At 53.6% G+C, this 26,589-nt stretch overlaps 9 protein-coding genes across 9 annotated transcripts; 3 read left to right on the forward strand and 6 right to left on the reverse strand.

Annotated features, from left to right (window-relative positions):
- Positions 1-1,885: 1,885 nt before the first annotated feature.
- NECHADRAFT_123231 (uncharacterized protein) lies at positions 1,886-8,007 on the forward strand (the record flags this gene model as incomplete). The annotated part of the gene is made up of 4 exons (XM_003039830.1): positions 1,886-2,151; positions 2,205-3,879; positions 3,934-5,942; positions 5,996-8,007. The coding sequence occupies 4 exons, from the start codon at positions 1,886-1,888 to the stop codon at positions 7,365-7,367; spliced, it is 5,322 nt and encodes a 1,773-aa protein (XP_003039876.1). The 3' UTR covers positions 7,368-8,007.
- Positions 8,008-8,219: 212 nt separating this feature from the next.
- Positions 8,220-9,729, reverse strand: NECHADRAFT_50108 (uncharacterized protein; the record flags this gene model as incomplete). Its single annotated transcript, XM_003040039.1, has 2 exons — positions 8,220-9,420; positions 9,485-9,729. 2 exons carry the CDS (start codon positions 9,727-9,729, stop codon positions 8,220-8,222), a joined length of 1,446 nt encoding a protein of 481 aa, XP_003040085.1.
- A 482-nt stretch (positions 9,730-10,211) lies between these two features.
- NECHADRAFT_102865 (uncharacterized protein) lies at positions 10,212-10,824 on the reverse strand. The gene is made up of 4 exons (XM_003040040.1): positions 10,724-10,824; positions 10,620-10,660; positions 10,492-10,560; positions 10,212-10,418 (listed from the first exon to the last, which is right to left on the reverse strand). The coding sequence occupies exons 1-4, from the start codon at positions 10,736-10,738 to the stop codon at positions 10,328-10,330; spliced, it is 216 nt and encodes a 71-aa protein (XP_003040086.1). The 5' UTR covers positions 10,739-10,824; the 3' UTR covers positions 10,212-10,327.
- Positions 10,825-15,278: 4,454 nt separating this feature from the next.
- Positions 15,279-17,579, forward strand: NECHADRAFT_72313 (uncharacterized protein; the record flags this gene model as incomplete). Its single annotated transcript, XM_003039831.1, has 5 exons — positions 15,279-15,447; positions 15,509-15,659; positions 15,735-16,699; positions 16,773-17,056; positions 17,109-17,579. 5 exons carry the CDS (start codon positions 15,279-15,281, stop codon positions 17,145-17,147), a joined length of 1,608 nt encoding a protein of 535 aa, XP_003039877.1. The 3' UTR covers positions 17,148-17,579.
- A 790-nt stretch (positions 17,580-18,369) lies between these two features.
- On the forward strand, positions 18,370-18,705 carry NECHADRAFT_50308 (uncharacterized protein; the record flags this gene model as incomplete). The annotated part of the gene is made up of 1 exon (XM_003039832.1): positions 18,370-18,705. A coding segment is annotated over one exon (336 nt), but the record flags the coding sequence as incomplete, so codon positions are not given.
- A 285-nt stretch (positions 18,706-18,990) lies between these two features.
- Positions 18,991-20,005, reverse strand: NECHADRAFT_50260 (uncharacterized protein; the record flags this gene model as incomplete). Its single annotated transcript, XM_003040041.1, has 3 exons — positions 18,991-19,391; positions 19,449-19,848; positions 19,961-20,005. 3 exons carry the CDS (start codon positions 20,003-20,005, stop codon positions 18,991-18,993), a joined length of 846 nt encoding a protein of 281 aa, XP_003040087.1.
- An 892-nt stretch (positions 20,006-20,897) lies between these two features.
- On the reverse strand, positions 20,898-21,224 carry NECHADRAFT_9901 (ubiquitin; the record flags this gene model as incomplete). Its single annotated transcript, XM_003040042.1, has 2 exons — positions 20,898-20,957; positions 21,045-21,224. Coding segments are annotated over 2 exons (240 nt in total), but the record flags the coding sequence as incomplete, so codon positions are not given.
- A 1,244-nt stretch (positions 21,225-22,468) lies between these two features.
- On the reverse strand, positions 22,469-23,511 carry NECHADRAFT_85764 (uncharacterized protein; the record flags this gene model as incomplete). The annotated part of the gene is made up of 3 exons (XM_003040043.1): positions 22,469-22,507; positions 22,821-23,336; positions 23,392-23,511. 3 exons carry the CDS (start codon positions 23,509-23,511, stop codon positions 22,469-22,471), a joined length of 675 nt encoding a protein of 224 aa, XP_003040089.1.
- A 390-nt stretch (positions 23,512-23,901) lies between these two features.
- NECHADRAFT_72323 (uncharacterized protein) lies at positions 23,902-25,289 on the reverse strand. The gene is made up of 4 exons (XM_003040044.1): positions 25,186-25,289; positions 24,661-24,930; positions 24,403-24,535; positions 23,902-24,350 (listed from the first exon to the last, which is right to left on the reverse strand). Exons 1-4 carry the CDS (start codon positions 25,195-25,197, stop codon positions 24,280-24,282), a joined length of 486 nt encoding a protein of 161 aa, XP_003040090.1. The 5' UTR covers positions 25,198-25,289; the 3' UTR covers positions 23,902-24,279.
- Positions 25,290-26,589: the final 1,300 nt, after the last annotated feature.

Here is a 26,589-nt window from a genome sequence, read left to right on the forward strand (position 1 = left end):
TGTGTGTGGAAATGTCCGAGACACCCATTCACTGATCTGCGAGACGTGATGAGGCCATGGGACTGGGGGGGATTCTCTTGCGCTGGCCCCCCTTGGCCCATGCCCCAGCCGTCCATCATTACACTCAGTCAGCGTCACTGGCCAGCGGATTGACGGCTGAGGAGATGGCTACGGTGGTCTTCTAGGCGTGGCTTGGCTGAAATGGGTTCAGCTGAGACGGCCAGCTGGAAGCGCCATGGGCGCCCGTCTCCGAACGGCCGCGTCAAGTATAAGCGAGAGAAGCAAGAAAATTTCATTTATCAGCAGTGGCATAGGGTAGGGTTAACTTGACTTGCAACAAGGCTCTATGTTGATCAGTGATGGAAGACCTCCTGAATTGACGGACGTATCAAGACAAGATCTTCGCGCAGTCGATCCATCGATCATCTGTGACTCTGCCCAGATTCAGGTGTTGTGGTTTTGAGAATCCTGCTGTTCCTCTTGCTCATGCAATAACATCCTGTACCTATAGAGGGCTGAGTGGGAAAATGCAACGGTACATAACATCCAATGTCAGGTCTGAGAATAGGACCACGTATCCACGCATTCAAATGCTGGTCTGGATCCCGCCCATTAAGCACATGTCGACGCATAGAGGATGGCATATGTCAGCAAAAAGCACCACCAGATAAAAATGTAGTGAGGTGACAATGATGGATCACGGTCAAAGATCACCCACAAGACCTCGATGACAACACAGCCTCCGCTCCCTCGCGGCTAACGGGCAAGTAACGTCGTAGTGAACCATGATACGAACCTTACATCAACTTCGAAACCGGCATTTGTGCATTGCATCGCAAAAAAGTCGGGGCTTGGACGCGTACCTCAACGCAGAGCACTTTGCCTTCAGGCTCGTATTTGGCCATCACAGGCCCACCACCACAACCCACGAATCCAATCCAGTCCCGCCCTTAGTAAACACTCAAGGTTTCCGTCCCTCGGGTCGAGAGCCCCCCCCTTGCCCCTACAGGCGATGGCTCACCCGCCTTGTTCCAAGTTTAGATATGAACGCTACAGTGTGGGTGTGGTGGCTCGCAGCCCAAAGCAGTATCCTGTACCTCTGATGGCCACCTAGCCCGTCCCGCAGAGCTGACCGTCCCGTCCAGTCGAATCGGGCCATCCGCCAGCCGCCCCGCAGTAACCCCCTAGAGCCCGCCTGAAGCGCCACGTCCCCGGTGCTAAAACCATCACGGATGGGCCGTTGGCCCTGAATTTCTGCGCACATAGCCCACGCGGTCGGCCGTACACAGTGCGCTTGTCAGCCGCCAGTGTCAGCGTATCCATTCTCGGCCTCGCCCTTGTGCTGGGGCACGCTACGACCACGCTACCTACGCCTGCTACCTCTTCTTCGCCAGACCAAGACCCCATCGCTTCTTCAACTTCTTGGAAAGCGTTCGTCTTGAGCGTTGTTCTGCATTTTTTCCATCGCTTTCACTACAGCTTCATTGACCAGCCTCACTCGCTCCGGCTGCGTCCTCTCAATCGTTAATATCGTCATTCCCCGGATCTTCCCCTCAACTTCGCAGCCACTAAGGCCGTGATACTTGCTCGACTTGGAAAAGGAGGGCCGCGTTGCCCAGCGACCCAAACCTTCCTCTCACGACTTTGCCGACTTCGTTACAGCCGCTCAGCCGCATAGCCTGCAGTCGACCGTTGTCCCGCCCGTTCGCTATTCTCCCGTTACCGTCTGTCGCTCTCATTGTTGCCTTGGACACCCTTCTACACCAAGTCTCCCTCGTCTCACTGAGCATCGGTGCCTCGATCCGAAAACCGTTCTTGTCCAACATAATCATCGCGACGTGCCGCTTCCTGTGATTGTCCCGCGAGGACATCACTGTCATCAACCATGGCGAGCCGAATGTCCATGTACTCGATGGCATCAGAGGCCCTGGGTGGTGGCCAACCCACCCAGGTGTCCACCACAACTCTCCTGAATGCCATCCACAATATCTACTTGTCCTCTCAGCCTCATCAACTCGATGCCAGCACCAGCCTCGTCGTCAACACCTGGCTCACTGCCGCTCAAGTTGGTCCTACTGTTGATGCTTCTCTCGCTGCTCGTGCTTGGGAGCACGCCCGACGACGAGCCGAAGATGGTTGTGTGATTCTGGGGTACGTTGAACATGTCCGCTTGGATTTTGGTTCACTTGGCTAACATATTACAGTTCACTTCACCCATCAACTCCTTCTCTCCTCGTGCCATTCCTCAACACATTTCCCTTCGCGATCCCCTCGTCCGTTCACAAGTCCCTGGAAGCTGTCCGGCCGTTCCTCCGATGCGTGACGCCAAACAACCCTTCGGCCGCCAGACAGATTGCCCTTGGTGTCACCCTCACCCTGAACCTCACAGGAAATGTCACCGGTGCCACACTAGCACTTTCCCAGGGCGGCATCGACACTAAGAAGGGTCTGCTCAACATTCCCGCCGAAGCTGGCTACCGAGCCTTCGATGTGTTCTACTACCTCCTCACCTCAGCATCCACCCCTGCCGAGCGAGAGTTCCTGGGTCTCAAGCCAGCGTCCGCATACGCTCTACTTGCTCGATCTGGCACCTATGATCCGCCATCCTATCTTCTGACTGCTGATGACGCTGCTTCTGCGGATGATTTCCGTCAGGCTCTTAAGGAGATTGGTATTAAGGGATCAGCCCACCGTAACTTCATTTCTACGCTCGCTGGTCTCCTGAAGCTCGGCAACACTCTCGACTACGCTGCCGATTCTGATGACCTGGAAGAGATTTGCGAAGATGTCAGCGGACTGCTTGGAATGGAGCCCGAAGTTCTCTTGCATCAGCTCAGCACCGAGGACAGGCAAACCCTGGTCGGCGGCCTTTACGAGGCTCTCGTTGACTGGGTCATCTCCAAGGCCAATAGCGCCATTTCAGCTCAGATGCTCCGTATCCGAGACGGCGACGAGTCCGTTGATGGCCGCGGTGTCCGTACCCCTAACTCTAACGAGGATACCGGTGACACTGTTTCTATCTCAGTTATTGAGGTGCCTGATCCTGTTCTCGGTAAGGCGTTGGCTATGCGTACCATCTTTGATGATACTCTCGGGATCAATGCAGAGATGATCGAGGATGGCGTTGAGGTTCACTCCGCAGGATCATCCGTCGTCCGAGAAATGCAGCAGGCTGTGGCCGAGGTCGCACCTGATTTGGGTATCATGACTGGTCCCCAGGGCCGTGACCGACAACATGACCTTGAGAAGCGGGAAGTGATACTGGAGAAGGTTGCCTATGCATCGGAGGATGACGGATTCTTGAAGAAGCTGCTCTTCCCCATTCCAGGTGAGGGTATCAACTTGGGCCGAGCTGGACGTTTCGATCTGCCCGCCGTGCTGAGCTCTAGCCGTGCCTGGTACCACCTTTCACTCCACCCCACTGACGACTCCCCTGCCAATCTGGCTGCTCTGCCTGCCATCACATCCGCCTGGTCAGCTGGCACTGTTTCACGACAGCTCCGTTCTTGGAGGCTTCCAGAGTGGGCGAACCGTCGCAGCCGCAACCTCGACTATACCGCCGACTTTGATGTCGACGAGTTTGTCCAGCGTTATGGTGCTCTCGGATGCAAGGACGGCAAGGACGGCATCGAGACGTGGATGATGGAGCGGGGATGGAGCAATGGCGAAATCTTCATCGGAAAGGAGCGCGTTTGGGTCCGTGAGGGCCCCTGGTGGGAGGCTGAGAGCATGCTCGATATTAAGCCCGCACACAGCCTGCAGAGCATCGGCCAGAACCCGTTCAACACTGGCTTCGATACTGGCTACTCCAACAACGGCAGCGGATTCTTCCCTCCCCCCGCCATGGACAACAGCATCAATGGAAGCAACGACCATCTTGTGCACAACCGCAACTTCAGCCAGGGCAACATGAGCCAGGTCACCGTTGGTCAGAACCCTCATCTGAACCCGAACCTGGCCCCTAACCCCAACCTGGCCCCTAACCCCAACCTGAACCTCAATCCCAACTCTGCGCCTTCCATTGCCCCGTCGCGGAATATCAGCGCGGGTGACTACGGTCTCGGTACCAAGGGTGACACCTACAAGGGCCAGGTCTACTACAACGAAGACGGTGAGTTCACGGGCATGTTGGACCCTGAACTGGCCAAAGATAAGAAGATTGAGACCAAGGAGCTGCCCTTTGGTCGACGTGCTTGGGTCACATTTGTCTGGGCCCTCACTTTCTGGATTCCTTCCCCTCTCCTCACGTACATTGGTCGTATGAGGCGACCTGATGTCCGTATGGCTTGGCGTGAGAAGCTTGTCCTGTGTTTCCTGATTGCACTTCTCAACGGTATGATCATTTTCTGGATCATTGGCTTTGGTAAACTTCTGTGCCCCAACAACGACAAGGCCTGGACCGCCAAGGAACTTAAGAACCACAGTGGCAAGAAGGACTTTTGGGTTGCTGTTTATGGCAAGGTTTACGACATCAGCGACTTTTGGCGCCAGCAGCACAGTGACACTGACATTGATACCACCGAGACCAACATGTTGCCCCTTGCTGGACTGGTGATGGATGGTTACTTCCCACTGCCCCTGAACATCGCATGCCAGGGACTGGGAATCACCAAGACCCTGAGGCTTATCTCCAACGAGACCATCGACGACCGCACTGCTATCCACACCTCCGGATACTTCCAGGCCAACCCCACCAGCAACCTTCATAATGAAAAATGGTACTGGAACACCTTCGAGCCCGCCATCAAGGAATACTACCACGGCCAGCTTGTCTGGAAGGAGAAGGAGATCAAGAATGAGGGAGAAAACAACCAGAAGCCATGGGCCAAGTACGGCAACGAGCTCTACGATCTTACGGACTACTTCCATACCCTCGACTTGATGGACGATTTCTCTCTGTATACCTTCCTGAACAAGGATGTATCTGACCTCTGGAAGAACAACCCTGGCAAGAACATCAAGAAGGATTTGGATGCTCTGATTGAAAACTCGACTGGCAACAAGACTGAGCACGCCAACATCGTCAACAGCTGGGCCTGCATCCAGAACATTGGCTACAAGGGTGTGACTGATTTCCGTGACACACCCAAGTGCCAAGTCAACAACTACCTGCTTTTGGCCTTTGCCGTCATCATCTGTTCCGTCATCGCAATCAAGTTCCTCTCAGCCCTCCAGTTCGGCTCAAAGCGACGACCCTCCCCTCAGGACAAATTCGTCATCTGCCAGGTCCCTGCATATACCGAAGGTGAAGACTCACTTCGAAAGGCTCTCGACTCGTTGACTGCTCTTCAGTATGACAACAAGCGCAAGCTCATCTGTGTCATCTGTGATGGTGTCATTGTCGGTCAGGGTAACGACCGTCCCACCCCCAAGATCGTCCTGGACATTCTCGGTGTTGACCCCAAGGTCGACCCTCCTGCGCTTCCCTTCAAGTCGGTCGGTACCGCTAGCGAACAGCTCAACTACGGCAAGGTCTACTCGGGTCTGTACGAGTATGAAGGCAATGTCGTCCCCTATCTGGTCGTCGTCAAGGTTGGCAAGGAGTCTGAACAGTCCAAGGCCAAGCCTGGCAACCGTGGCAAGCGTGATTCTCAGATTCTTCTGATGAGCTTCCTCAACCGCGTCCATCACCGCGCTCCTATGTCTCCCCTCGAGCTTGAGATGTTCCATCAGATCAACAACATCATCGGCGTGGATCCTGAACTTTATGAGTATCTTCTGATGGTTGATGCTGATACCTGCGTCAATGAGGACTCCCTCAACCGTCTCGTCTCCGCCTGTGCCCACAATGCCAAGATCGCCGGTATCTGCGGTGAGACCAGTCTCGAGAACGATGAGAAGACATGGTGGACCATGATCCAGGTTTACGAATACTTCATCTCCCATCACCTCGCCAAGGCCTTCGAGTCTCTCTTTGGCAGCGTTACTTGTTTGCCCGGATGGTATGTCAATTATGTCCCCAATTCCAATGTCCCACTCACTAACCCATCTTCAGTTTCACCATGTACCGACTCAGGACTGCGGACAAGGGCAAGCCTCTGATCATCTCTGACGACATCATCAAGGACTACAGTGTTTGCGACGTGGATACCCTTCACAAGAAGAACCTTCTGGCTCTTGGTGAGGATCGTTATCTCACAACCCTCATGACCAAGCACTTCCCCACCATGTCCTATAAGTTTATTCCTGATGCCCAGTGTATGACTGCAGCCCCCGAGTCTTGGAGCGTTCTGTTGTCCCAGCGTCGACGATGGATCAACTCGACCATCCACAATCTGATCGAGCTGATCCAGCTCAAGGAGCTCTGTGGTTTCTGTTGTTTCAGCATGCGTTTCGTCGTTATCGTTGATCTCTTCGGTACCATCACTCTTCCCTCCATGTGTGCCTACATCGCCTACCTCATCTACACGCTTGCGACCAAGACGGGCCCGATCCCATATATCTCGCTCGCCATGATTGCGGCTGTGTATGGTCTTCAGGCCCTCATCTTCATCCTCAAGAGACAGTGGCAACACATCGGATGGATGATCATTTACCTGCTCGCTTTCCCAGTCTTCTCTCTCATTCTCCCCGTCTACTCCTTCTGGAACCAGGACAACTTCTCATGGGGTAACACCCGTATCGTCATCGGAGAGAAGGGTAACAAGCAGGTTGTCGCTGTCGACGAGGAAGGTTTTGACCCTCGCTCCATTCCTCTGCAGCGATGGGACGATTATGCCCTTGCCAACAACCTTCCCGGACGTCGTGGCGGCTACCAGGAGAAGAACGACTACTCTTTCGGAGACCAGTATGAGATGGATGAGATCAAGTCTGTCTACTCTGCTGGACCCCAGGGCTCTGTCCTGACTGGCATGCCCGGTGGCAACCCTTACCAGCCTCCTCAGTCCCCTGCCTTTGGCCACGGCCGAACATCCACCATGGGTTACCAGGACTCCCCCATGCAGAACCGCCAGTCCATGATGTCTATGGGCACAGGCATTCATGACATGCGCAGCCAGTCGCCGTATCAAGACATCCCCGGACAGCGACCCAGCGTGAACAACCTCCGAGGCCAGGCTAACCTCTCGCCTGCCATGGGCGGTCACAGCCGCTCGGGCACTGCTCTCGGCTTCAACCGTGGTGCTCCTTCTCCCATGCCTGACGCCATGCGATCACAGTCGTCGTTCGACTTCCAACAAGGCCATTCTGGACCCAACGACATGGCCATTGTTGAGTCGATCCGCTCTGTCCTGGCCGAGGTCGACCTCGACACGGTTACCAAGAAGCAGGTCAGGGCCCTCGTGGAACAGCGTCTCCAGACAGAGCTGGTTGGCGAGCGACGCACATTCATGGATCGCCAGATCGATCACGAGTTGGAGAACATGTGATTTTGGATGACTTGACTTGAATTGGAAAGAAAGAAAGGAATTTTGGAAAGATGTGTTTTTTTTTTATCTACTCGTTCTAATACTGGCACATACATACCTTTGGCTGGGTGTCTATACAGCGCCTCGCAGCAAGCGCTTCTACTCATTTCTTGAATAGAGTTGCTGGCGACAAATCGGTGGGAGGGGGGAAAGAAGAGAAAGGAAAGGGCTTTTTTGGGTTGTTTTCCAAAAATGAAAGTGAGAAGAAGAATCTCTCGGGCGGCGTTATATCATGTTTTCTTTTTATTATTATCTACCTTGGGCAGAACGGGAGTCATTCCTTGGAAAGAAGTCTTTATACTCTTGCAACTTTTCTTGTAAACATCCATGATTTCATCCCAGTCTCTTTTCTCTTAATGGCATCAACGGCAGGATTTGGGCTGGCTGGGACTCGGAAGAGAATGCCCTCGCTTCAATATTCTTAATGCTATCTACTCTGCTTAACATTGTTTCCTACCTGTTGTTATTAGTGTTGTTAGTGCGTGCTCTTGCTTTGGTGAGTGGATGATGATATCAGTCAAACGAACACACTCTTTATAGACAGTATCAATTACCTGTCAACTATCTCAGCTAGATATTCCTAGTCTTGTTGTTGTTATTCATTCGCTGTTTGGTTATCCTATTGATCTTGTCATGCGCTCTTTAATCCTCTCCTCTCATTACCTCGCTGTCTCGTGTAACATGTAGACACAGTCATTGCTGTCTCCATAGATCATCCAATGCCATCTCATAGCCTGACTTCCTCGTTCGGTCAACGGTCGGGTTCTGTGAGTCCACAGATATAGAAGGTCCTTCAATCCAACTTGGGCTCTCCTATTTGCCGTCCAGGTTTCCTACACCTTTGAGTCGAAGGTACACGTCGGTGCCCCAGCCATATAGGCTCTGCACGGCGATGCCACCACCAAAGTACTCTGCGTAGGCCCTGCTCAAGGGCAACCCATAGCCCAGGCCTGCAATAGAGCTCCCACCTGTGCTGGCGGCCGAGATGGCGCTTAGCCCGTCGTTACCGCTGCCTGAGCCTGGGACGTTGTCTGGGTCATCGGTGAAGGTGGTGAAAGAGTAGGACCAGATGCTAGGCGCCACGTCTGGCGGGATGCCGCCACCGCGATCGCGGATACGGATCGTCACACCGGGGGCGTTGTCATCGAGAGGTGCTATAGCTCCACTACGGAAAGCACTGCGATCATCGTCCTCTGAGGGACGAAGGACAACAGGGGCGGGCTCCTTGGCCGGGAGGCTTGACGGCGATGGTGGGGAGTTCTGGTGGTTCCCGGGTTCAGGGGCAATAGTGACGATTACAGGTTCCTTGGATTTGCTCTCGACGGTGGCACGGAAGGCGTTCTTGAGGAGTTCGGTGACGATGTACTCAAGATGCATGGGGACAAATGCGAATGTGGTGTCTGGCTCGCCGTCTATATACAACAGAGGCCGGACGCCATATCGAAGCTCGCAAATGTCGGCGACGAAGCCCGCACATGACTCGACGATTTGAGCAGGCCGAAGAGCGGTATCAATAACGCCAATGTAGGACGGATGCTCAGGGCACGGCGTGGGGCTGGCCGATGGGTTGAAATGCGACTGTGAGCTGAAGTGCAGGGCGATGTGCTGCTCGGCAATGAGACGAGTGCCAATTCGAGCGCGTAGATGATGCTCAAGGAACCGAGTCACCTCTTCGGGAGATATATAACGACGGCACTCGAGGAAGCCCTTTGCTAGGATGGGGATGGTATCTGTATGCGTAGCCACGAGCTCGGCAAGGACGTTTGTGAAGCGGACTTCATCCTCGGTTGTCGATATGGGACGACCCTCTCGTGTGGCATGCCAGTAAGGAAGTAAAATGGATAGTGAATGGACGTAGTTGTTGTAAATTCGCGAGATGTTGGGGTTCGCGACGACGATGTAAGGGAGGTTGCGGAGGGCCTGGATGCGGTGGGCGAGGCGCACGGGGAGGAGGGAGAGGGCGAAGTTTGCAGACGATAGAAGGGAATCGGCAGCGAGGGGAGGACGTCCATGTCTAAGCCATGTCAGTATCTATAGTATATAGAGGTTGTAGACGTGAGCCTCGAGAGTAAACATACCTCACAAGATCAGCAAGGCTGAGTGGATGTTGATGCTGCCGAGCCAAGGTCGCAATCTCGTCATCCGAAACCTGCTGTGTATGGATGCATCTCCGCGTCGGCAGCCTCGCAAGGGCAGAACCTCGCTGCAGTTGTCTATATGCCCTCCATTGGGATAGATGCTGCCGTTGCCAAGGGCCGTGAGCTGCTGCTGCTGCTGGGGACCAGGTCCAGGATTGAAGCCTCTGAGTGACGCGACGGGTCATTGACCTGGCGTGGGATGCTGCATTCATCGCGGCATTCTGGGCGGGGATGTAGCCCTCTTTATGCACTCGTGTGTATAATATGATTGAACTCAATGTGTGTGTATGTGTGAATGTGTCAAATGTCGATCGGTAGTTGAGACTGGGATGAATGACTCTTGTCGTCGCTCTTTCCGGGGAAGGTGCGGAGCGTTAGCGCGCTTGCGGCCGGCTTATCGACGGGATGCTGCGGGGGTTATTCTAGGCTATCCAAGGGCCGCGGGGCCGTGACAATACGTCACCTACCGGCCCGGTCCCCCACTTCCGCCGAGGGGCATCACCATGTCGAGATATCAAGGTGTTTGATGGTATCTGTCGCGAGTGTGTATGGCTAGGAGTAGTGATTTGGTTTGGACTACAAGCCATGATGGGCTTCGTTGTTGCTTCATCAACGCAATCCTTCAAATCACTGCGACAGTGTCTCATCATGGGAGACAGCATCAACATCCTCATAACGGTGTTCATTGATATTGTGCTTCTATCGAGACGCCAGCAGGCAGCAGATCTCTGTGAATTCTAAACACATCGACCGTCTATCTGGTATATCGCCGCTTCCCTGCATCTACTGCGTCCTCACTTCCTGGTCGGCCTCGACGGTCTGGATGTGCTCATGGCTCTCTAGGGTTTGGACGGCATCGTTGGGGTATTCGACACTGCGCACAGTTTGTCAGCGTTTGGAGCCATCGAGGGACACGGAAGCTTAAATGCTTCCCAGTAGGAACTTACGCGAAGCCCTTAATAAGGGAGTACTCGTGGGTGATCTTGCCGCCCTGGTCCTTGGCGTGCTGCTTGGCTCTATTCGGGGATCCTCTGTCAGTTCACTTCCAAGCATATATCATCATCGTAGTACGTACGACTCGACCTGCTCGGGGCTGGCGTCGTCCTTGCAAGTGACCTAGGCAGAAGATATCAGCTTGGCGTTCTCGTGCAGGTGCAGTGGTTTCAGAGGCTAGCTCACAATGTAGGTAGGCATGGTGATGTGGTTTCGTTGATGGGTATTGGGTTGGTCTTGGTTGTTTTGATGATTCTCTCGGAATCTCGTAGTTGTATATGCAGCTTCAGAGTTGATGATGCTGCGGTTGCGGATGCTGCCCAGTATTATATCCACAAACCACAGTCGGCCTGAGGCGTGACCGCGACCCATTCTAACTCAAACTGCCTGCCAGCCCTGGCTTACTTCAGATTGTTCCGCAAGCAGCCACGCGCAGGCCTACGTAGCTCGCACGGGAAATCCACTTTCTTTCATGCCCAAAGTCAACGAATACCAATGAATACCCTCCTTTCCAGCTGCCCCTTCTGGATCGTGCCGGTCAAGATGGCAGTCCTGGAATGCTATAGGGTAACTCTTGATTCATGCCTCGTGGCTCTGTGAGGCCATGACGCAATCTGCCGGCGACGGCCAGGTTTTCAAGGGGTTAAAAGTGCCGCCAGTAAAGCGTGTGACGCAGGATTAGCCGTGAAACATGTGGTAGTCGATGACGTGGTTGTGAGATTTGAGACGACGAGGACTGTTGTTGTATCTTGATATAGGTCCAGAGCATGTGCCATCTCGTGGGCTAGTTATCCGGCTCTGGGCGAAAGGACACGGGCTACCCTGTTGAGGAAAGGCATTAGAGAGGACTGATGCTGATATACTCCTCCAATGTCATGCATATCACCGACCGAGTGTCAAGGTGATGAAAGCGGGGAGGGCGGCAAGTCTAAACCTTCAGACCTCCCGTAGACTGAGAAAACCCCTGAGCTTTGAACCCTGCCTAGACCATCGGGCGCACATCTGAGTGTCAAATGGGTAACAATTGGGCCCATCAACCGCACTGCTCGACAGAAGTCCATCATCAAGGTGGTGGAAGTGCAGGGTAGGCAAAAGCCCAAATGATGTGATGCTGAACCCCTCCTGATTGTGATGATCCCCCACCTCTAGCCTCAGAGAGTACGTACCGCTCACTCTGAGGGCTCCGGTCCGCACTCCGTCATATCGTCGGCCGCTAAGGAAAAGAGGGAGAGAGGGTTGTGACGTCGGTCGTGGGCAACAGAGGCATGGCAAACGCACGCCAGAGTGCCCTGCAATAAGCTTATCCAGAACAGCCTTGGCAGACTTCTTGGCCAACTTTGATTTGAATCATGGGGAGGTGACAGTATTGTTATCAGACCAAGCTCGGTGCGCGGAAAGCACATAACAGGGACTGTCATCCCAACACTGTGCAGACCTTGTCCCTATCATTGCCCTCCAGATTTTGCAACAAGTACAGCTGCACGCACAAAGGTCCCCGGCGTGACGCTGTAAGTGACTTGCTTGTTGGAGAATGCACTGTCGGGACGCCACGCCACGATTCGACTGGGGGTTGCGGCACAGTCCCGTCGTGTTGTCCTCGTTCGTATTCGTATCCGGTCTCGACAATCGATGTCCCGCCGCGGTCCGTCCATCATGAGCTGGGATTCAGAGAAGACCACACCCACTTGGTTAGTCATCTGAAAAGCGGTCAAGTTCCATTGGCCGTGCAAGTCTCCATTGTCCAATCATGATCCGTCGCGGGACGACACTCTTCCAAGGAGAGCAACCTCCAAGCCCCGAGGCTGCCGATGTGGAAAACATGTTGAGGACAACAACAACAAGATCATTCTAAAGGCGTCGAAAAGTGGTCCCAGCCATGTGGCTCATTTCCCAATCCGGGTGGCAAAGCGGTGATATGCCCGAGATACTCGTTTGTGGTCGAAAGGATCTGCTCTTGTTGTAATACGTGGAAGCGTATTCGCAGGTTCAAATCGGAATACACCACTCAGGGTTTTGTATCCTAGAAAGAAACAACTGAGGCCGGCGAGCATAATGCCGGGATATTTCCAGGCGACCGAATACGTCGTATTCCCGGGTGCTTGGCGTCGCACCGACGATACCTGCCGTTCCTCGCAGGTGGGGCTTCGCGGATTGGTTCTTGACGGGATGGAGCTCTCCAATCTGAGAAATCGAGCTAGGGTAGGTCCCTGGAGATGAATCTTTGCCATCCATCAGTCTCTGACTGGCAGTGCCCCTGGCTCTGTGAGCTTGAATCCCCCAGATGCACCAATGGGATAACAGCCTTCTGTCGGATGGTGCTGCTTGGAGTGGGTGGGAGTGAACTCAATGAAGTCTGGGATTTCACAAGCCGATGCCAAGTGAGGCTAGCTTGCAGCGCCGCCTTTGTGCATTTCCCTGATCGACCGAGCCATGACAACCGCTAATTGAGTCTCCATGACACACCTCGATAGAGCGTAGTGTTGCTCATGATGAGTCGTGTGAGCCATCGCAAGCTCAAGAATGCAGAAAGGAATGTCCCCATCCCACATGTCGACAAAGGGTATTCATCGTCTCATCCAATGGCTTCCCTATGATTTCCATGTCTGAAAACTCAAGAGGTCCGTTCCCTGGTCCATGAATAGACCACCTCCCCGCATCAGCAGGGACATGCTGGTTCAAGCACCAGTCGAGACCCTTCAAGGTTTGTCAAGATGAAAACATCCATCAGCCTCATGCGCATTGACTACGGCTTTGTTGACGGGGCTGGGCGATTTGAACGACCGGTCAGATGATGGAGCCATTGAGAAACGATCAGGCTGGACTGGTAAGGTGAGTCGGTCGTGGAGACACGGACTTCGCACTTGTGCCATGTGTGATATGGGTTGCTGAGTTGTCCGAGTGGGTAGGCGGGTTGAATAGGGACTGTTTCAGTCATTGTCGCGGCCGTCTTGACCATGGATGTCGGCGCTTGACAGCTAACAAAAGGCAGACGGGATGGATGGCGCCAGTCCCAAGCCACCCATTGACAAGCTTGTCGGATGCTGCCGGGGAGTTTGTTGAGTGCCGTGCGTCAGGGGGACAAGCAGGCAGAGGGCACAGCCGTCTATAAGAAACGTACGATGCAGAAAAGATTCGGGGTTTCTAACATGGCGAGAATGCCCGTCCCAGAGGAAGGGAAGAGACCCGCTCAGATCTGTAACGAAGCGGATTTAACGGACAGAGGCTCGAGGCGAGGCGGTGGGCGTCAAGCGGAAAGGGAGTGCAGGAGAAGCGGGTAAGGCATAGGGCTGCTCCGTCAGTACGGATACGATAATTGCGAGTTGCTGGCTGGCGTATTGTAAACAATTGGTGCCGAGAGCAAGTTGAAGAGTTGCTGAAGGACAACTCTAGGGGTGGTCACAAGGTCCGCTAAAAGCGGCGACGATACGCATGGGAAGGTGCGAGGTGCGGAAAGCGCAAAGCGGTCCCCCCTTCTTTCCTTCCTTCCTGTCACCGGCCGGTATGCCGTACCGCGTACCGCACCGCAAAGTGGCCTGCTTTTCCAGGTCCCGGACAGCGACGCACCCGGCCGACTACATCACACCCAGACATGGCCTCTGAATCCCAATTAAACATCGGAGACTAAACCGCGATAGGAATGCATGCGGTGGGGATGATGAGCGAGTGAAAGGAAAATTGGCACCACATAGAATTGAAATGAGAGGCCCAGCAAGCAAATTGATTGACATGGGGAGCTGGCCAAATTGCGAGGTGCCGGTCACTATCTCGGAGCTGGTAGATCAGATCAGTCTCGGCTTGACGGGAAACGGCACTGAGTAGGATCAATTACCTAGTAGAAGAACATGGTTACTCAATTGGTACCTCAGAAAGCTGTGACAGTTCGGTTGAAGAGCCCCAAGCCCTGTGCCAAAAAACCCAGTTGAGCGCGTCTCGGTTCTGTGAGGGTGTGTGTGGCTTTCCGACCTCCCCACCATTCTCAACCATCCAGGTCCACCTCCAGATCCATCTCACGCCCCCTGGTCAACCACTTTGTTCAGAGAAGTCACAACAGACGTCAATGAAAACAATGTAGACGGACGACAGTTCTTCTCTTTCTCGCACAAGCAACCTGAATATCTGCCATTGAATTCAAAAACAAAATACTGCACCTATACCGGCATCATCATATTCCCCGAGCCCGCCGGAATCCTACACCTTGCATCCATTTATTCTCCGCTCTTAGCTGCACCCGCGCATTCACACCTCACACCTCACACCTCACCTCGCTCACACCCTGGGACCTTGAACCCCGGAAGGGCCCTCTTTTATTTTTTTCAACGGGCATCTCAACTTGGCTCGTACCCTTCTTTTCTCGGCGCTTGCGGACCACAGAGAGTGACCCGTCTCCAGAAGCAGCACAGAGGGCGGGCAATTACTAACCCTCCCGTCTGGTACCTCCCTGACAAGATACAACACTATTACTTCTGCCCTTCCCCTTCCTCCTCTCTTCTCCCCCTCCTCCTTTCCCTCCACATCACCCCTCGCCCTTTTACACTCTTCGACCGCAGAGAGTGTATCGATTGATTGCTTGAAAGAGTAATCATCGAGGTTGGCCTGGTCCGGTTACCAAGACCAACATCTCAACATCACAGACGGTCCCCGAACTCGGATTCGCGACGCGATTCGACTTGTTCCCAACTTCGTTTCGATTTATACCAGCTCAGCCTTGATTTGACTCTCGCGAGTCGCAATCACCGCTGCAATGGCCTCCGTTAACTCTACCGGGGGCTTCACCTCGGTCCTCGCCAACTCCAAGTATGCGAATGTCGGCATTCCCCCTCAACTCGATTTTGTTATCGATGCTGTTTCCAATGCCGGCATCTGGACCTGGATCGCCACTATCGTCGCTGTTTGCGTCGTATATGATCAGAGTGCGTCTTCTACTCTTGTCTGCGCCAAAGCCGGCATCGCTAACCACATCCTGTTTTGCAGTTAGCTACATTATGCAAAAGGGTTCTCTTGTTGGCCCCTCGTGGAAGATGCCCTTTATCGGCCCATTCCTCGACTCTATGGACCCCCGATTTGACGGTTACCACGCCAAGTGGGAGAGTGGTCCCCTGAGCTGTGTTTCCATCTTCCACAAGTATGTTGCCTGCTACCCCTGCTGGGAAAACCAGTCATGATGCCAGGACAAAACTGACATGATGTGTGTTTTCAGGTTCGTTGTCATTGCGTCCACCCGTGACATGGCCCGCAAGGTCTTCAACTCCCCCGGATTTGTGAAGCCCACTGTCGTCGACGTCGCTCCCAAGCTGCTTGGCCACGACAACTGGGTTTTCTTGGACGGCAAGGCCCATGTTGAGTTCCGCAAGGGCCTGAACGGCCTCTTCACCCGCAAGGCTCTCGAGAGCTATCTGCCCGGTCAGGAGGAGTCGTACAACACCTACTTTAAGCACTTCCTGCAGATGACCCAGGAGGCTGGCGGCAAGCCCGTCCCCTTCATGCACGAGTTCCGTGAGGTCATGTGCGCCGTTTCTTGCCGCACCTTTGTCGGCCACTACATCTCCGACGAGGCTGTCAAGAAGATTGCCCACGACTACTACCTGATCACCGCCGCTCTCGAGCTTGTTAACCTCCCCGTTATTCTCCCCTGGACCAAGTCTTGGTACGGCAAGAAGGCCGCCGACATGGTCCTCCACGAGTTTTCCAAGTGCGCTGCTAAGAGCAAGGTCCGCATGGCTGCAGGTGGTGAAGTTACCTGCATCATGGACGCCTGGGTTCTGGCAATGGTTCAGTCGCAGCGATGGCGTGAGGCCGACGAGAAGGGCGAGGCTGATGGCATGGAGAAGCCCACTCCCCTCCTTCGCATGTTCAACGATTACGAGATTTCCCAGACTATCTTCACCTTCCTGTTTGCTTCTCAGGATGCCACCAGCAGTGCCGCCACTTGGCTCTTCCAGGTCACTGCCCAGCGACCCGACGTCCTCGACCGCGTCCGAGAGGAGAACATCAAGGTCCGCAACGGTGACCCCAACGCCGCTGTTACCATGGACCAGCTTGAGTCCCTCACCTACACCCGTGCTGTCGTCCGCGAGCTTCTCCGATACCGCCCTCCCGTGATCATGGTCCCCTATGTCACCAAGAAGGCCTTCCCCATCACCGACTCCTACACTGTGCCCAAGGGTAAGTCGATTCCTGACGGATGCACTTGTCCGTGTTTTGTGGACTATAAAAACTGACCGCAATATAACAATAGGTTCCATGCTGATCCCCACCACCTACATGGCTCTTCACGACCCCGATGTGTACGAGAACCCCGACTACTTCGACCCCGACCGCTACTATAAGGGTGATGCTGAGGAGAAGGGTGCCAAGAACTACTTGGTGTTTGGTGTTGGCCCTCACTACTGCCTTGGCCAGGTCTACGCGCAGCTGAACCTCGCTCTCATGATCGGAAAGGCCTCGGTGATGCTCGACTGGAAGCACCACGCTACCCCTAAATCTGAGGAGATCAAGGTGTTTGCCACTATCTTCCCCATGGTACGTGCTATGACTGTGTGCATTGAAATGACCAGTGACTGACATGTTGCAGGATGACTGCCCTCTTACCTTTGAGGAGAGGAAGTGGTAAAGGGTGTCTAGCGAATGTTATCTCACACTTGTGAGACCTTCGAACACCCTTGATTCGACCATCCCTTGGACTGACCCAAAATGGTGACGATAGACCACCTGTCTTGGGTTATGTCATGATTCTGAAAAGAAGCAGAACAACAAGGATGACTAAGAACGAATCAGAAACAGCATCTGGCCTTCGGTTGAACGAAACGCTGCCGGGGTATGGATAAGCCCGGCAGCTACTGAAGCAAGCCTCGAAAAAAGCTTGACGAGATAAAATGTCTCCAAGACAAGAAGACGAAAAGACATGATGGATATCAGTTGTAATACCCTTTCGGAGTGTAAATAGTTGAAGGCTAGGGATTTGGGACCGCAAGGTCATAGAAGCATGATGGTGGCCAGGAACAAGGCCTTTGGACAGCGAATTAAGAAAATGATTTAAACTTGACTTGATAATGATTGTCGGTGGGAAAGGGTGCTGATAGAAACCATGGTGTTGAAGTGACGTTAGATCTGGATCTCGGATACCCAGTCAGCATGGGCTTTGTCCATCATGGTCACGTTACCAGCCCAAGGTCATGGCCGATCCACGTCATGTCTAGCAACAGCAAGCCTCAGTTGTACAGAGGCGAAACCTATGAAGAATACCTCGCCAGGGATAGTACAGTATAACATCTAACCAACCTTTCTCCGATAATTGATTTGCAATACGCTCCTCATTGGCACTCTCAGCCGGAGCAGGCCTTATATCATTCCCATCTCGGCGGGCCCAAGCTCCCCGATTTGGCAAACACCCTTACTAAGGTAGCTTTTCTCAACTTCAACCCATCAACCAGCTCAACGTCGCCGTCCATTCCTCCATCTGCGCCGCCTCCCGCACGCCCAATTCCCTCCCGTACAACCGACTCGCACATATAATAACCGTGGCCATGGCGTCCCGCCGCGCCCTCGTCTCCTCCGCCCTCCGCGCCTCCTCGGCCATCCGCCCCGCGCGGCCCGTCTTCGCCCTCGCCTGTCGAGCAGCAGCAGCTCAGCGCATTCAACCCTTGGTGCCCCGCGCCTCCATAGCGCCTAGGACCGCTCGATGGTTCTCGACCGAGGATACAGTACCGGGGAGCAAGATTTGGGAGTTTGCCGAGATCAAGAAGCAGGTTGAGGAGGGCAAGGAGGGCAAGGTTGTCATTGTCGGTGCGTTGATTCCCTCGACTACAATTGAATATCTGAGCTGACTGGTGTGTGTGATATTAGACGTCCGTGAACCCCGCGAACTCTTCGAGACGGGTAAGATCCCCGGCGCCATCAACATCCCCATCTCGAGCGCCGTCCAGAGCTTCCACATCGCCGAAGAGGACTTTGAGGAGCTCTACGGCTTTGAGCGGCCCCCTAAGGACGCCGAGCTGCTCTTCTACTGCAAGGCTGGTGTGCGCGCGAGGGCTGCCGCCGGGCTGGCCAAGCACGCTGGCTGGGAGCACGTCGGCGAGTATCCCGGTAGCTGGCTGGATTGGGAGGCACAAAACGGACCGGTTGAGAAGATTGACAGCAAGGAGGACGGCTTTTTGGACGGTTCTCAATAAGCCGAGTGTACGAGTCCATGGAAAATCGAGGTCATGATAGTGGAACATCTCTGCCCAAATATGATCGAGAGGACCAATTGAAAGTAAAAGGAAAAAAAAGTACCGGCCAGATAGAAGCGCCCTCTATTGTACAAACAATGCCAAATGATCTGTTCCCCCATAGACTCCTTTCTGGTCCATCCGTGCCTATCATCTCAAGAGCACACGTTTTCTTACAGGTGTCATTCAAACCCCTTCCTACATTCCACTGCATACATTCTTTTACAAAATGTCCACCTCCCTGACTTAAAACATGCGACTGCCCTTCTTGTCATCTGGTTTGCTCGCCACGGGGCTACCATGAGCAAAGAAGAGGATCTTGATGGCGAGCGCCAGACCGGCGTGCAGAACAACCACCACGACAAGCAGGATCTTGCTGACCTGGCGATCGGTGGCGCTGAGCACGGGGTACAAGTTGCGCAGCAGGAAGGCGACCGACATGCCGAAGCCGACGGCGACAAAGACCCAGTTGAGGATGGAGATGGGCGAAGAGCTGATGAGGGCGACGGGGATCCAGATGAGGTTGGAGTAGCCGTAGAGGGCCCAGCACTCGAGGAGGTTGGCGGACTCGCTGCCAAAGTAGCGGAGGGCGAGGAAGAGACCCATGGGGATGAAGAGGGTGTAGCCGTAGATAAGACCGGCAGCGCCTAGACCATCATGTTAGCATCCAAGATAAGGGCGGCTTCTTGGCAACAGCAACATACCGCTGAGCAGCTTGAAATCATAGAGGAAAGGTCCCTTTCCAGTGTCGGAGAGGTACTGGCTGATAGTACCACCCAGGAAGAGAATCAAAACCACGGTCGTGGCGATCCAAAAGGGCCCGTAAAGGTCAGGGTTGCCCTCGAGCACATCGAGGAAGTTGGCCCGGGGGAACAGCGCGGCCCAGCATCGCGCAAGCACAGCTGAAGTATCGACATCGAAGAACTGGGCATAGAAGCTCATGGACCAGAGGAAGCGCTTTGACGAGCCCGAGGTGGAAGCTGTAGCTGGCGCAGGGAGGCCGCTTCCTCCGGACGGGGGCTTGCGGGTGTTGGGGTTTGTGTCGTTGAAGTTGGAGGTGTGGAACTCGAGGTCTTCTTGGAGATCGGTGTGGCCGAGGTCGCCCTAGATGAAGGAGAAGTCGCGTCAGCTTTGGTATGCATTATAGTAGAAAGGCGACCGAGAATTGGTGATGCTTGAAGCTTGGTGTAGCTAGAGACGCATCATGAAGACGTACCTCATCATCCACATCGACGACAGCGTCGTAACCGGAGCTGGCCATTATGAGCTCAGTTTCCCTCTTTCCCTCTTATAGATCAACTCGAGGAGAATGCGCAAGTAAAGGAGAGGACGCTGGGAGCTCGCGAGAGTTGGACAGTATAACAAGGGAGAGTTGCTGTTAGTGGTCGCTGTCAGCTTCTAATTGGGACAGTTTGGCAGTTGTCGTAATTCAGGAGCACGCGCGCGGCGTGTCAGGGGGCCGGGGTTTATCCGGCGCTTCACATGTCCCTCCTTCCTGACATCAGTGGATCCAAGGGCAGGCAGCACGGAGACGAATTGATGAAATGAATCAAGGCATCCATTATCATTGAGAGGAACAGGAAGTTGTTCCAGCTGATGATCTAAATATCATGTTTGGTGGTTCAAAAAATAGAGATCGATTATACCATCTCCATGTGGCTCTGTTTCCAGAGTTCATGATCGACCTTGCACCCCTGTACCCTTCAACACACCTCCAAATCTCCGTCACATCCATCGACACAACAGCAACTCGAAGCGTGAATGCATTTATTGCTTTTTTTGAGGGGGGCCCTTGGCTTGGATGCCTTCTGGCTCGTCTTCATGGGCATCATCTAGAATGTATTGCCTGAGCTGCACATGCTAAAGTAAAAACAACCTGCCTCGTGAACAAAAGAAGGCTCCTCTGTCCCTGCCATCGACCCCGAATGCCAAAACCCAGACGCCACATCCATGGAGATATCGTTTACTTGAGCTTCTTCTTGGGTCGGAGCTGGTTGGTGTGTCCACACTTTCGCTTGCGGCAGTTGGTGGCACGCGGGGGGAGACGAGCCTAAAGAGTGTGAGCGCATGTTCTCGGAATAAGGTCAGTGGTCTCGACGTACGTAGCACTTGCGGCAGATCATCTTGTCGCAGTTGAACTTGGAGGCGAGAGCCTTGAGCGAGGGCTCAATGATACCACCACGGAGACGGAGGACCAGGTGCAGGGTGGACTCCTGTATGTCGCGTAAGTATTTGTCCTCTTTTTCCAGCATAAAATCCGCAGCATGGATGAATCATCCCAGCCGCCCGTTCCCACGCACCTTCTGGATGTTGTAGTCGGAGAGAGTTCGGCCATCCTCAAGCTGCTTGCCAGCGAAGATCAGTCGCTGCTGATCCGGGGGAATGCCCTCCTTGTCCTGGATCTTGGACTTGACATTGTCAATGGTGTCCGAGGACTCGACCTCGAGGGTGATGGTCTTGCCCGTCAGGGTCTTCACGAAACTGGTTTGCGCTGTTAGTACGGATTTCGGGACGACATCTTCGAGAATTCGGCATCGGCGGGATCGGGCTTACATCTGCACTGCAAGGAAGTCAGTATTCACATCTTCATGGTGTATCTGCGGCCATCGCATAGGGGGGGTCTACTCACTCTTGACTGATTTTTGTGACGCTGACGATGTGAGGATTGAGAAGCCGAAACTGCGCGCTCAATATTGGTGGGGCGCAACCTTCAAAGGAAAGGAAACCCTAGCGAGTCACGTGAAATTTTGCATCGCACCGCTAAAATGCGAGCCCTGTGTGGGGGCAGGCGCAGACAGGGAGGGGAGGGTGGCCTAACGCCGAATGTGGGACCGCGGCTTACAGGCAGGTCGGAGCTATCATGATGAGCTCATGGTCTTTACAACGATGGAGTAGAACTCCCGAGATCAATGTTTTTATTCCTGAATGGGGTCATCTTGTAAAGCTTCATATTCTGCTCCCCTGCGTTGATCCATCTGCCAAGCCAAGATTCTCTGCTCCAACATGTAAACTGCCTGCACTGTCTCATCAAGTGATAAGCCTGCGACATGACCTTGGGTTTCATTAGCTTTAGACTCTTTGAAGTTGTGAATAATAACTTACTAGCAGCTCTATACAATGCCTGAGCTGTGTCTGTCAGATCTTCCACTGAACGGAAAGCCTCATAGTTTGGCTCTTCCAGGGGAGCATCCTCTGAATCCGACTCCTCTTCTCTAGTCACTTTGATAGCTTGACCGAGGACACGTCGTATCCAGACATCTGTTTCTTGGTCTGTGTTTTCACTTGAGGGAGCTTCTACCACTTGGGTTTCCTCAGACGGGAAGAATCTGGTGACTGCCTGATCGTCTGCTCCTTGTCAGCCTGCTGTCGTCGATCAACTGTTTGGCTTACCCACTCTTTCTGTCAACCAAGCTCGCAACATGAGCAAGATACTTGTCGAGTTCCTCCATTGTCATGGATGTGACCTGGTCCACGGTGACGCTGCTGAAATCCGGTTCTTTTCCTGACGCTTGTGACGCATCCACCAGTTTGTTGACCCCCTTCTGCCACTTCGGCCAACTGAACTGCAAGCTCTGCTCATTGCCAACTTGGAGTAGGGGTCGATTTCTTGATAGAGGGAAACATAACTTGGCCGCAACAAGAATGGCAGAAAGGATTTGAACTTCGGGATAGTCGAGTAGGAACCGTCGAGGTTTCTCAAGGGGGAGTTGAAAGGAACACTCCATTACTGATAGTAAACTTCTGGCTGTGATGAGTGTCTCAACTAGACATAGTTAGTAAGAAAGCGGCTACTAAAGCATAGAGAATAAACCTGGTAAAGCCAATTGCCTCACGTAATGGACAAGAGTTGGTGTCTCGTTTACGTCTGGAAAGGTGATTCCGTAGTTGTGATGATAAGAAAGCGCCAAGTCCATCACGGCGTTGTGAAGGTCTGAGCCCTGTAGAGATGAGCGAAGGGGCAGCTTGAGTGCTCTTGTATAAGCAGAAGGCAGTCGGTCTTGCATCTCTTGTTGTAGATCATAATACTGAGAGGTTAGTCAACACTTGATCCAAGTATCGCAAACCTCGTCACTCACTGCTCTCTTGTAAGGCATATGGCCATTGTTGACCCATAGACATAACTCTCCGATCCCTGTTGGTATTCTTAGGAGTAAGCATCCCAAGTAACATAGAGCAAGCGTGTCGAGCATCCTGGGCATAGGCCAATCTGGCCCCCTCTCCGGGTCCCAGCTCTGAGCTCTCGAAGCTGACTTAGTCGACGTAGCATTCTTCTCATCGCCTGTTGGCTGCGAACTGAACATCTCCAGATCGGCTGTTGGGGCGTCGTCGATGACGAGCGAGCCGGAACCGCGGGTGCGAAGATCCCATAGGTCGCGTACCACAGTCTCGAGCTCCTCGCGATGCCCCTTCTCTTTTATGAGCCATAGCAGTTGGTTCCTCAGGATTAGCTGTAAGGATTCGAGAAAGAGATTCTTTCCCGCCTGGCCTGTGAGATGTCGTAGCTCCTTTTCCTTGGTCTCCTTCTCGCGCCTGGCGACGCTTCCCATCTTGCCAGCGTCTTGCTCATCGCCCATGTCAAACTGGACAAAGCCCTGTTCTCAGCGTCAGTATGCATGCTTCTCACGAGACTCGACACTGGCGCCGTACCTCAACCTGGTGTCCATTGGAGCAGAACCGTAGACCGTTCTCCAAGTACCATTTCCGAGCACCACATTCTGGGCATCTCTCCCCTCGGGGGAATTTGCGAAGGTCTCGCCGCTCATCCATGGCTTGTTATGAGTTTAGCATGGCGATAATGTGGATTGAAGCGGTGAAATGTTGAGGTACGAGGGCGTGTTTCACTGTGAAATTTGCTTGTCTTGAGAAAAAGTTATCAAGCTCCGAATTCTCGCTTGCCACAAGCTACCTTTTACGACAAAGACGAAATAGGCCTTCCTTAGAGGCAATCTTTTAAGATCGACACTCACTTGAATCTTCCCAAATCAATATCAACTTATCAATCTGATCTTTTCTGCCTTGACTGACATGCTCTCAGAGCTGACAAGGGTCAATTGTGTGGATCAAGTGGCGGTCCTAACTACACCGAGCTCACATCCTCTCAATTTCCAAGTCATCACACAAAATTCACATAATCACTTCACATAAATCTTCAAGAAGCAATCCTGCCAAAGGTTTTAATAGCCTTCTATCGGACAGATGTTTGTCAACTCCAAAGCTCTCCCATTTTTTTTTTCTCTCATAAAGTTGCCGCTACGAATTCGTGACATGATGGCATGTGCAGCTTGTGAGCTAGGAACAAAGGGAAATAGTTTTGAGCCAAAAGGCTCGGGTGTTAAGGATTGCCGTTTATCATAACCAGCAGACAATCCTGTCCAGGTAGAATCCTTCTGCGCAACGCCCAACCCATGGCCCATGGATATTGATGCGCCAAGATTTCATCAAAAAAAGGGATCCCCCAGTCTATGTCATCTTTCGATGGCGTTCCGAGGGGCCAGGGACCACTTCAAGTCGGGTGCGGATTAAAGGTTAGGCGATTTAGTTCTGGCCGGGAGCCTCCTTGGCCTCAACGGCGGCCTCCTCACCCATGGAGGTAAGGATGACGACGTCTGAGAACGGGGGTTAGGAGATATTCGGACACGAGAATTGTGGGCTACTCACTGGTGTCCTTCTCATCAATCTTGAAGAGCTTGTTGATCTTGTCGCCAATCTCACCGTCGGGCATCTTGACGTCGTCCTTGGTGTCACCATCATCGTTCATGAGGGAAAGGAAGCCATCGTCGGAGATGTCGAGCTGTTGCGCATCTTGGTTAGCTTTCGGAAATGGCCGGGGTCAGAGCTCGCCCTTGGAGGGGGAGAGAGGGGTTGTTGTTCCCCCTCCTCCCCTGTTGGGAGCGAGCGGGGCAAGGGTTCACGCACCAGCTGGAACTCGCGGCGGGTGACGTTGGGAACGTCCATGTTGTGGGTGGAAGGGCAAAGATCCTCGTACTTCTTGCCGGTGAAGATGTCGAGAGCGACGAGATGGACCTTGGCGTGACCGTGCTTGCCGGTCTTGGAGGTGGACATGTCGACAATCTTGCAAGGGCGGTTCTTGATCACGACAAACCCGTTCTTTCGCAGAGCAGAGCACTGCATGGGGTAGGTGAGCGAGGCACCGGCGTCGGCCGACTCGAAGGTAACATCATGGTGCTGCGGAGCAGGAAAACACGGCAATTAGCAAAATTCTTGATCCAAGATGACAATGATGGCTGAGATGGAATAGCGCTCGTCGGCGATGGCCCGCTGATGGCTGGTGAAGAGCACCGTCGAGAGCAGTATTGTATCGTGGGGCACGAGTCACAATGCGGGGTGGACATCGCCAGGCGAAAAATGGGCGCAAGGGCAGAAATTCGTGGGCGCGTGCGCCTGGACCTAGGAAAGCGCAGGAGGCGGAATAGAACTCACATCGTCAGCCATTGTGAAGGTATTTGACAAGAAACCGAGGTCTTGAAGAAGAGAAAGGAGTGAGGGAGAGGAGGAAGGGATTGGATGGCTCGAAAAAAGTTGAGAGTGGGATGGAGAGAAGAAGAAAGAGGAAAGGGCCAAACTCGGGGAGAAGAGAGATGGAGGGGGCAAGAAAAGGTGCGAGGCCCTCGACGGAATTTTTTTCTCGGCGCTGTGATTGGGCGTCAATGGGCGCGGCAGTGGACACGCTTTTTGTAGGCTGTGGATGGATGGACGGACGGACTCTACCGATGGGATGCCAAAATTAATTAGGACTGGACTGGATCAACGTCTCCTGTGCTCTTTGGCCGCTGAGTCTTTTGCCCGTGTGTCTGCTTCTACAGGTGAGGGCGGGGAGGGGTCTGGAGCCTCGATGGAGCTCTCACGCAGCCAGCCTGGTCACTCACAGCCCGCTTTGCCCCTCCAAGCAGCCAGCCCAGGGAGCCTGGAGGGCTGGGAGAAGAGGGGTCCCTGTTTCCAGGGCATCTATCCGCTGGAACCATTGGCGGCGTCCGCGGGGTGGAGCGGAAGCCGCCTGAGCGAGCGTTAATTTGCCGCCCGGACAGTCAGCCCGGTCGAGCTTGTACTTGGTTCTTGATGTCGCCGGTCAGACCAGCTTCCGGCGGCGGGGTTGAACTGAAAGGTAAACATTGCCGGAGCCAGTCACACGGCGGGGTTATTCTGTACAGAGTAATTCCAACGTTAGGTAGACCTGAAAGAAAAAACAAACCCACGGGCAAGGAGATTCGAATTCGGATTGAAAATAGCAGCAATCCAATGCAATACCTTTGGCGGCCAACCTTTCCTTCAGCTCCGGATGCATCTGCCGTGCCTTGCTTGCTTGGTTAAACCACAAGGGGTCACGAGAGTCCACACTCGAATGGATGGATGCTTTCCTTGCTTTTGCCAGTCCTGTCCAAACAAACCAAGCACTCAAACACACAACGCACAACGACAGCGGCGGCGGTCATCAAGGCGTCAAGGTCCGCAGGGGGTGTCCATTTACTAAACCTCATGCAACTGCAGCAGGTGCTCACGCGGGGAGCATTTGCCTCCTGTCATCCTCGCTCCCCCTCCCTCTCCCTTCGCACAAAACCTGTCTTGTCTCATCGATGCCCGATGGATGCTCTCATGGCGCGGGGTCACACTCAGAATCATCCTTGAAAATGCGCCGCGACTTGCAGCTTGCCTTCCGAAAAAACCCATCCCATTGCCGCGACAACGGATGTATGTACATACTACCACGCACGTACATGTAGTATTGCCATGGATGAGGGTCCCGCCTGCAAGACAAGCTGCAGCATCATTCATCATCCGCAGCGTCCGCGAAGCAGATGAAGCTTTCTCGTGGCGTCCCCATCTTTT

The sequence above is a fragment of the Fusarium vanettenii genome (assembly GCF_000151355.1).
Source record: "Fusarium vanettenii 77-13-4 chromosome 10 genomic scaffold NECHAsca_82_chr10_2_0, whole genome shotgun sequence".
Classification (NCBI taxonomy): Eukaryota; Fungi; Ascomycota; class Sordariomycetes; order Hypocreales; family Nectriaceae; genus Fusarium; species Fusarium vanettenii.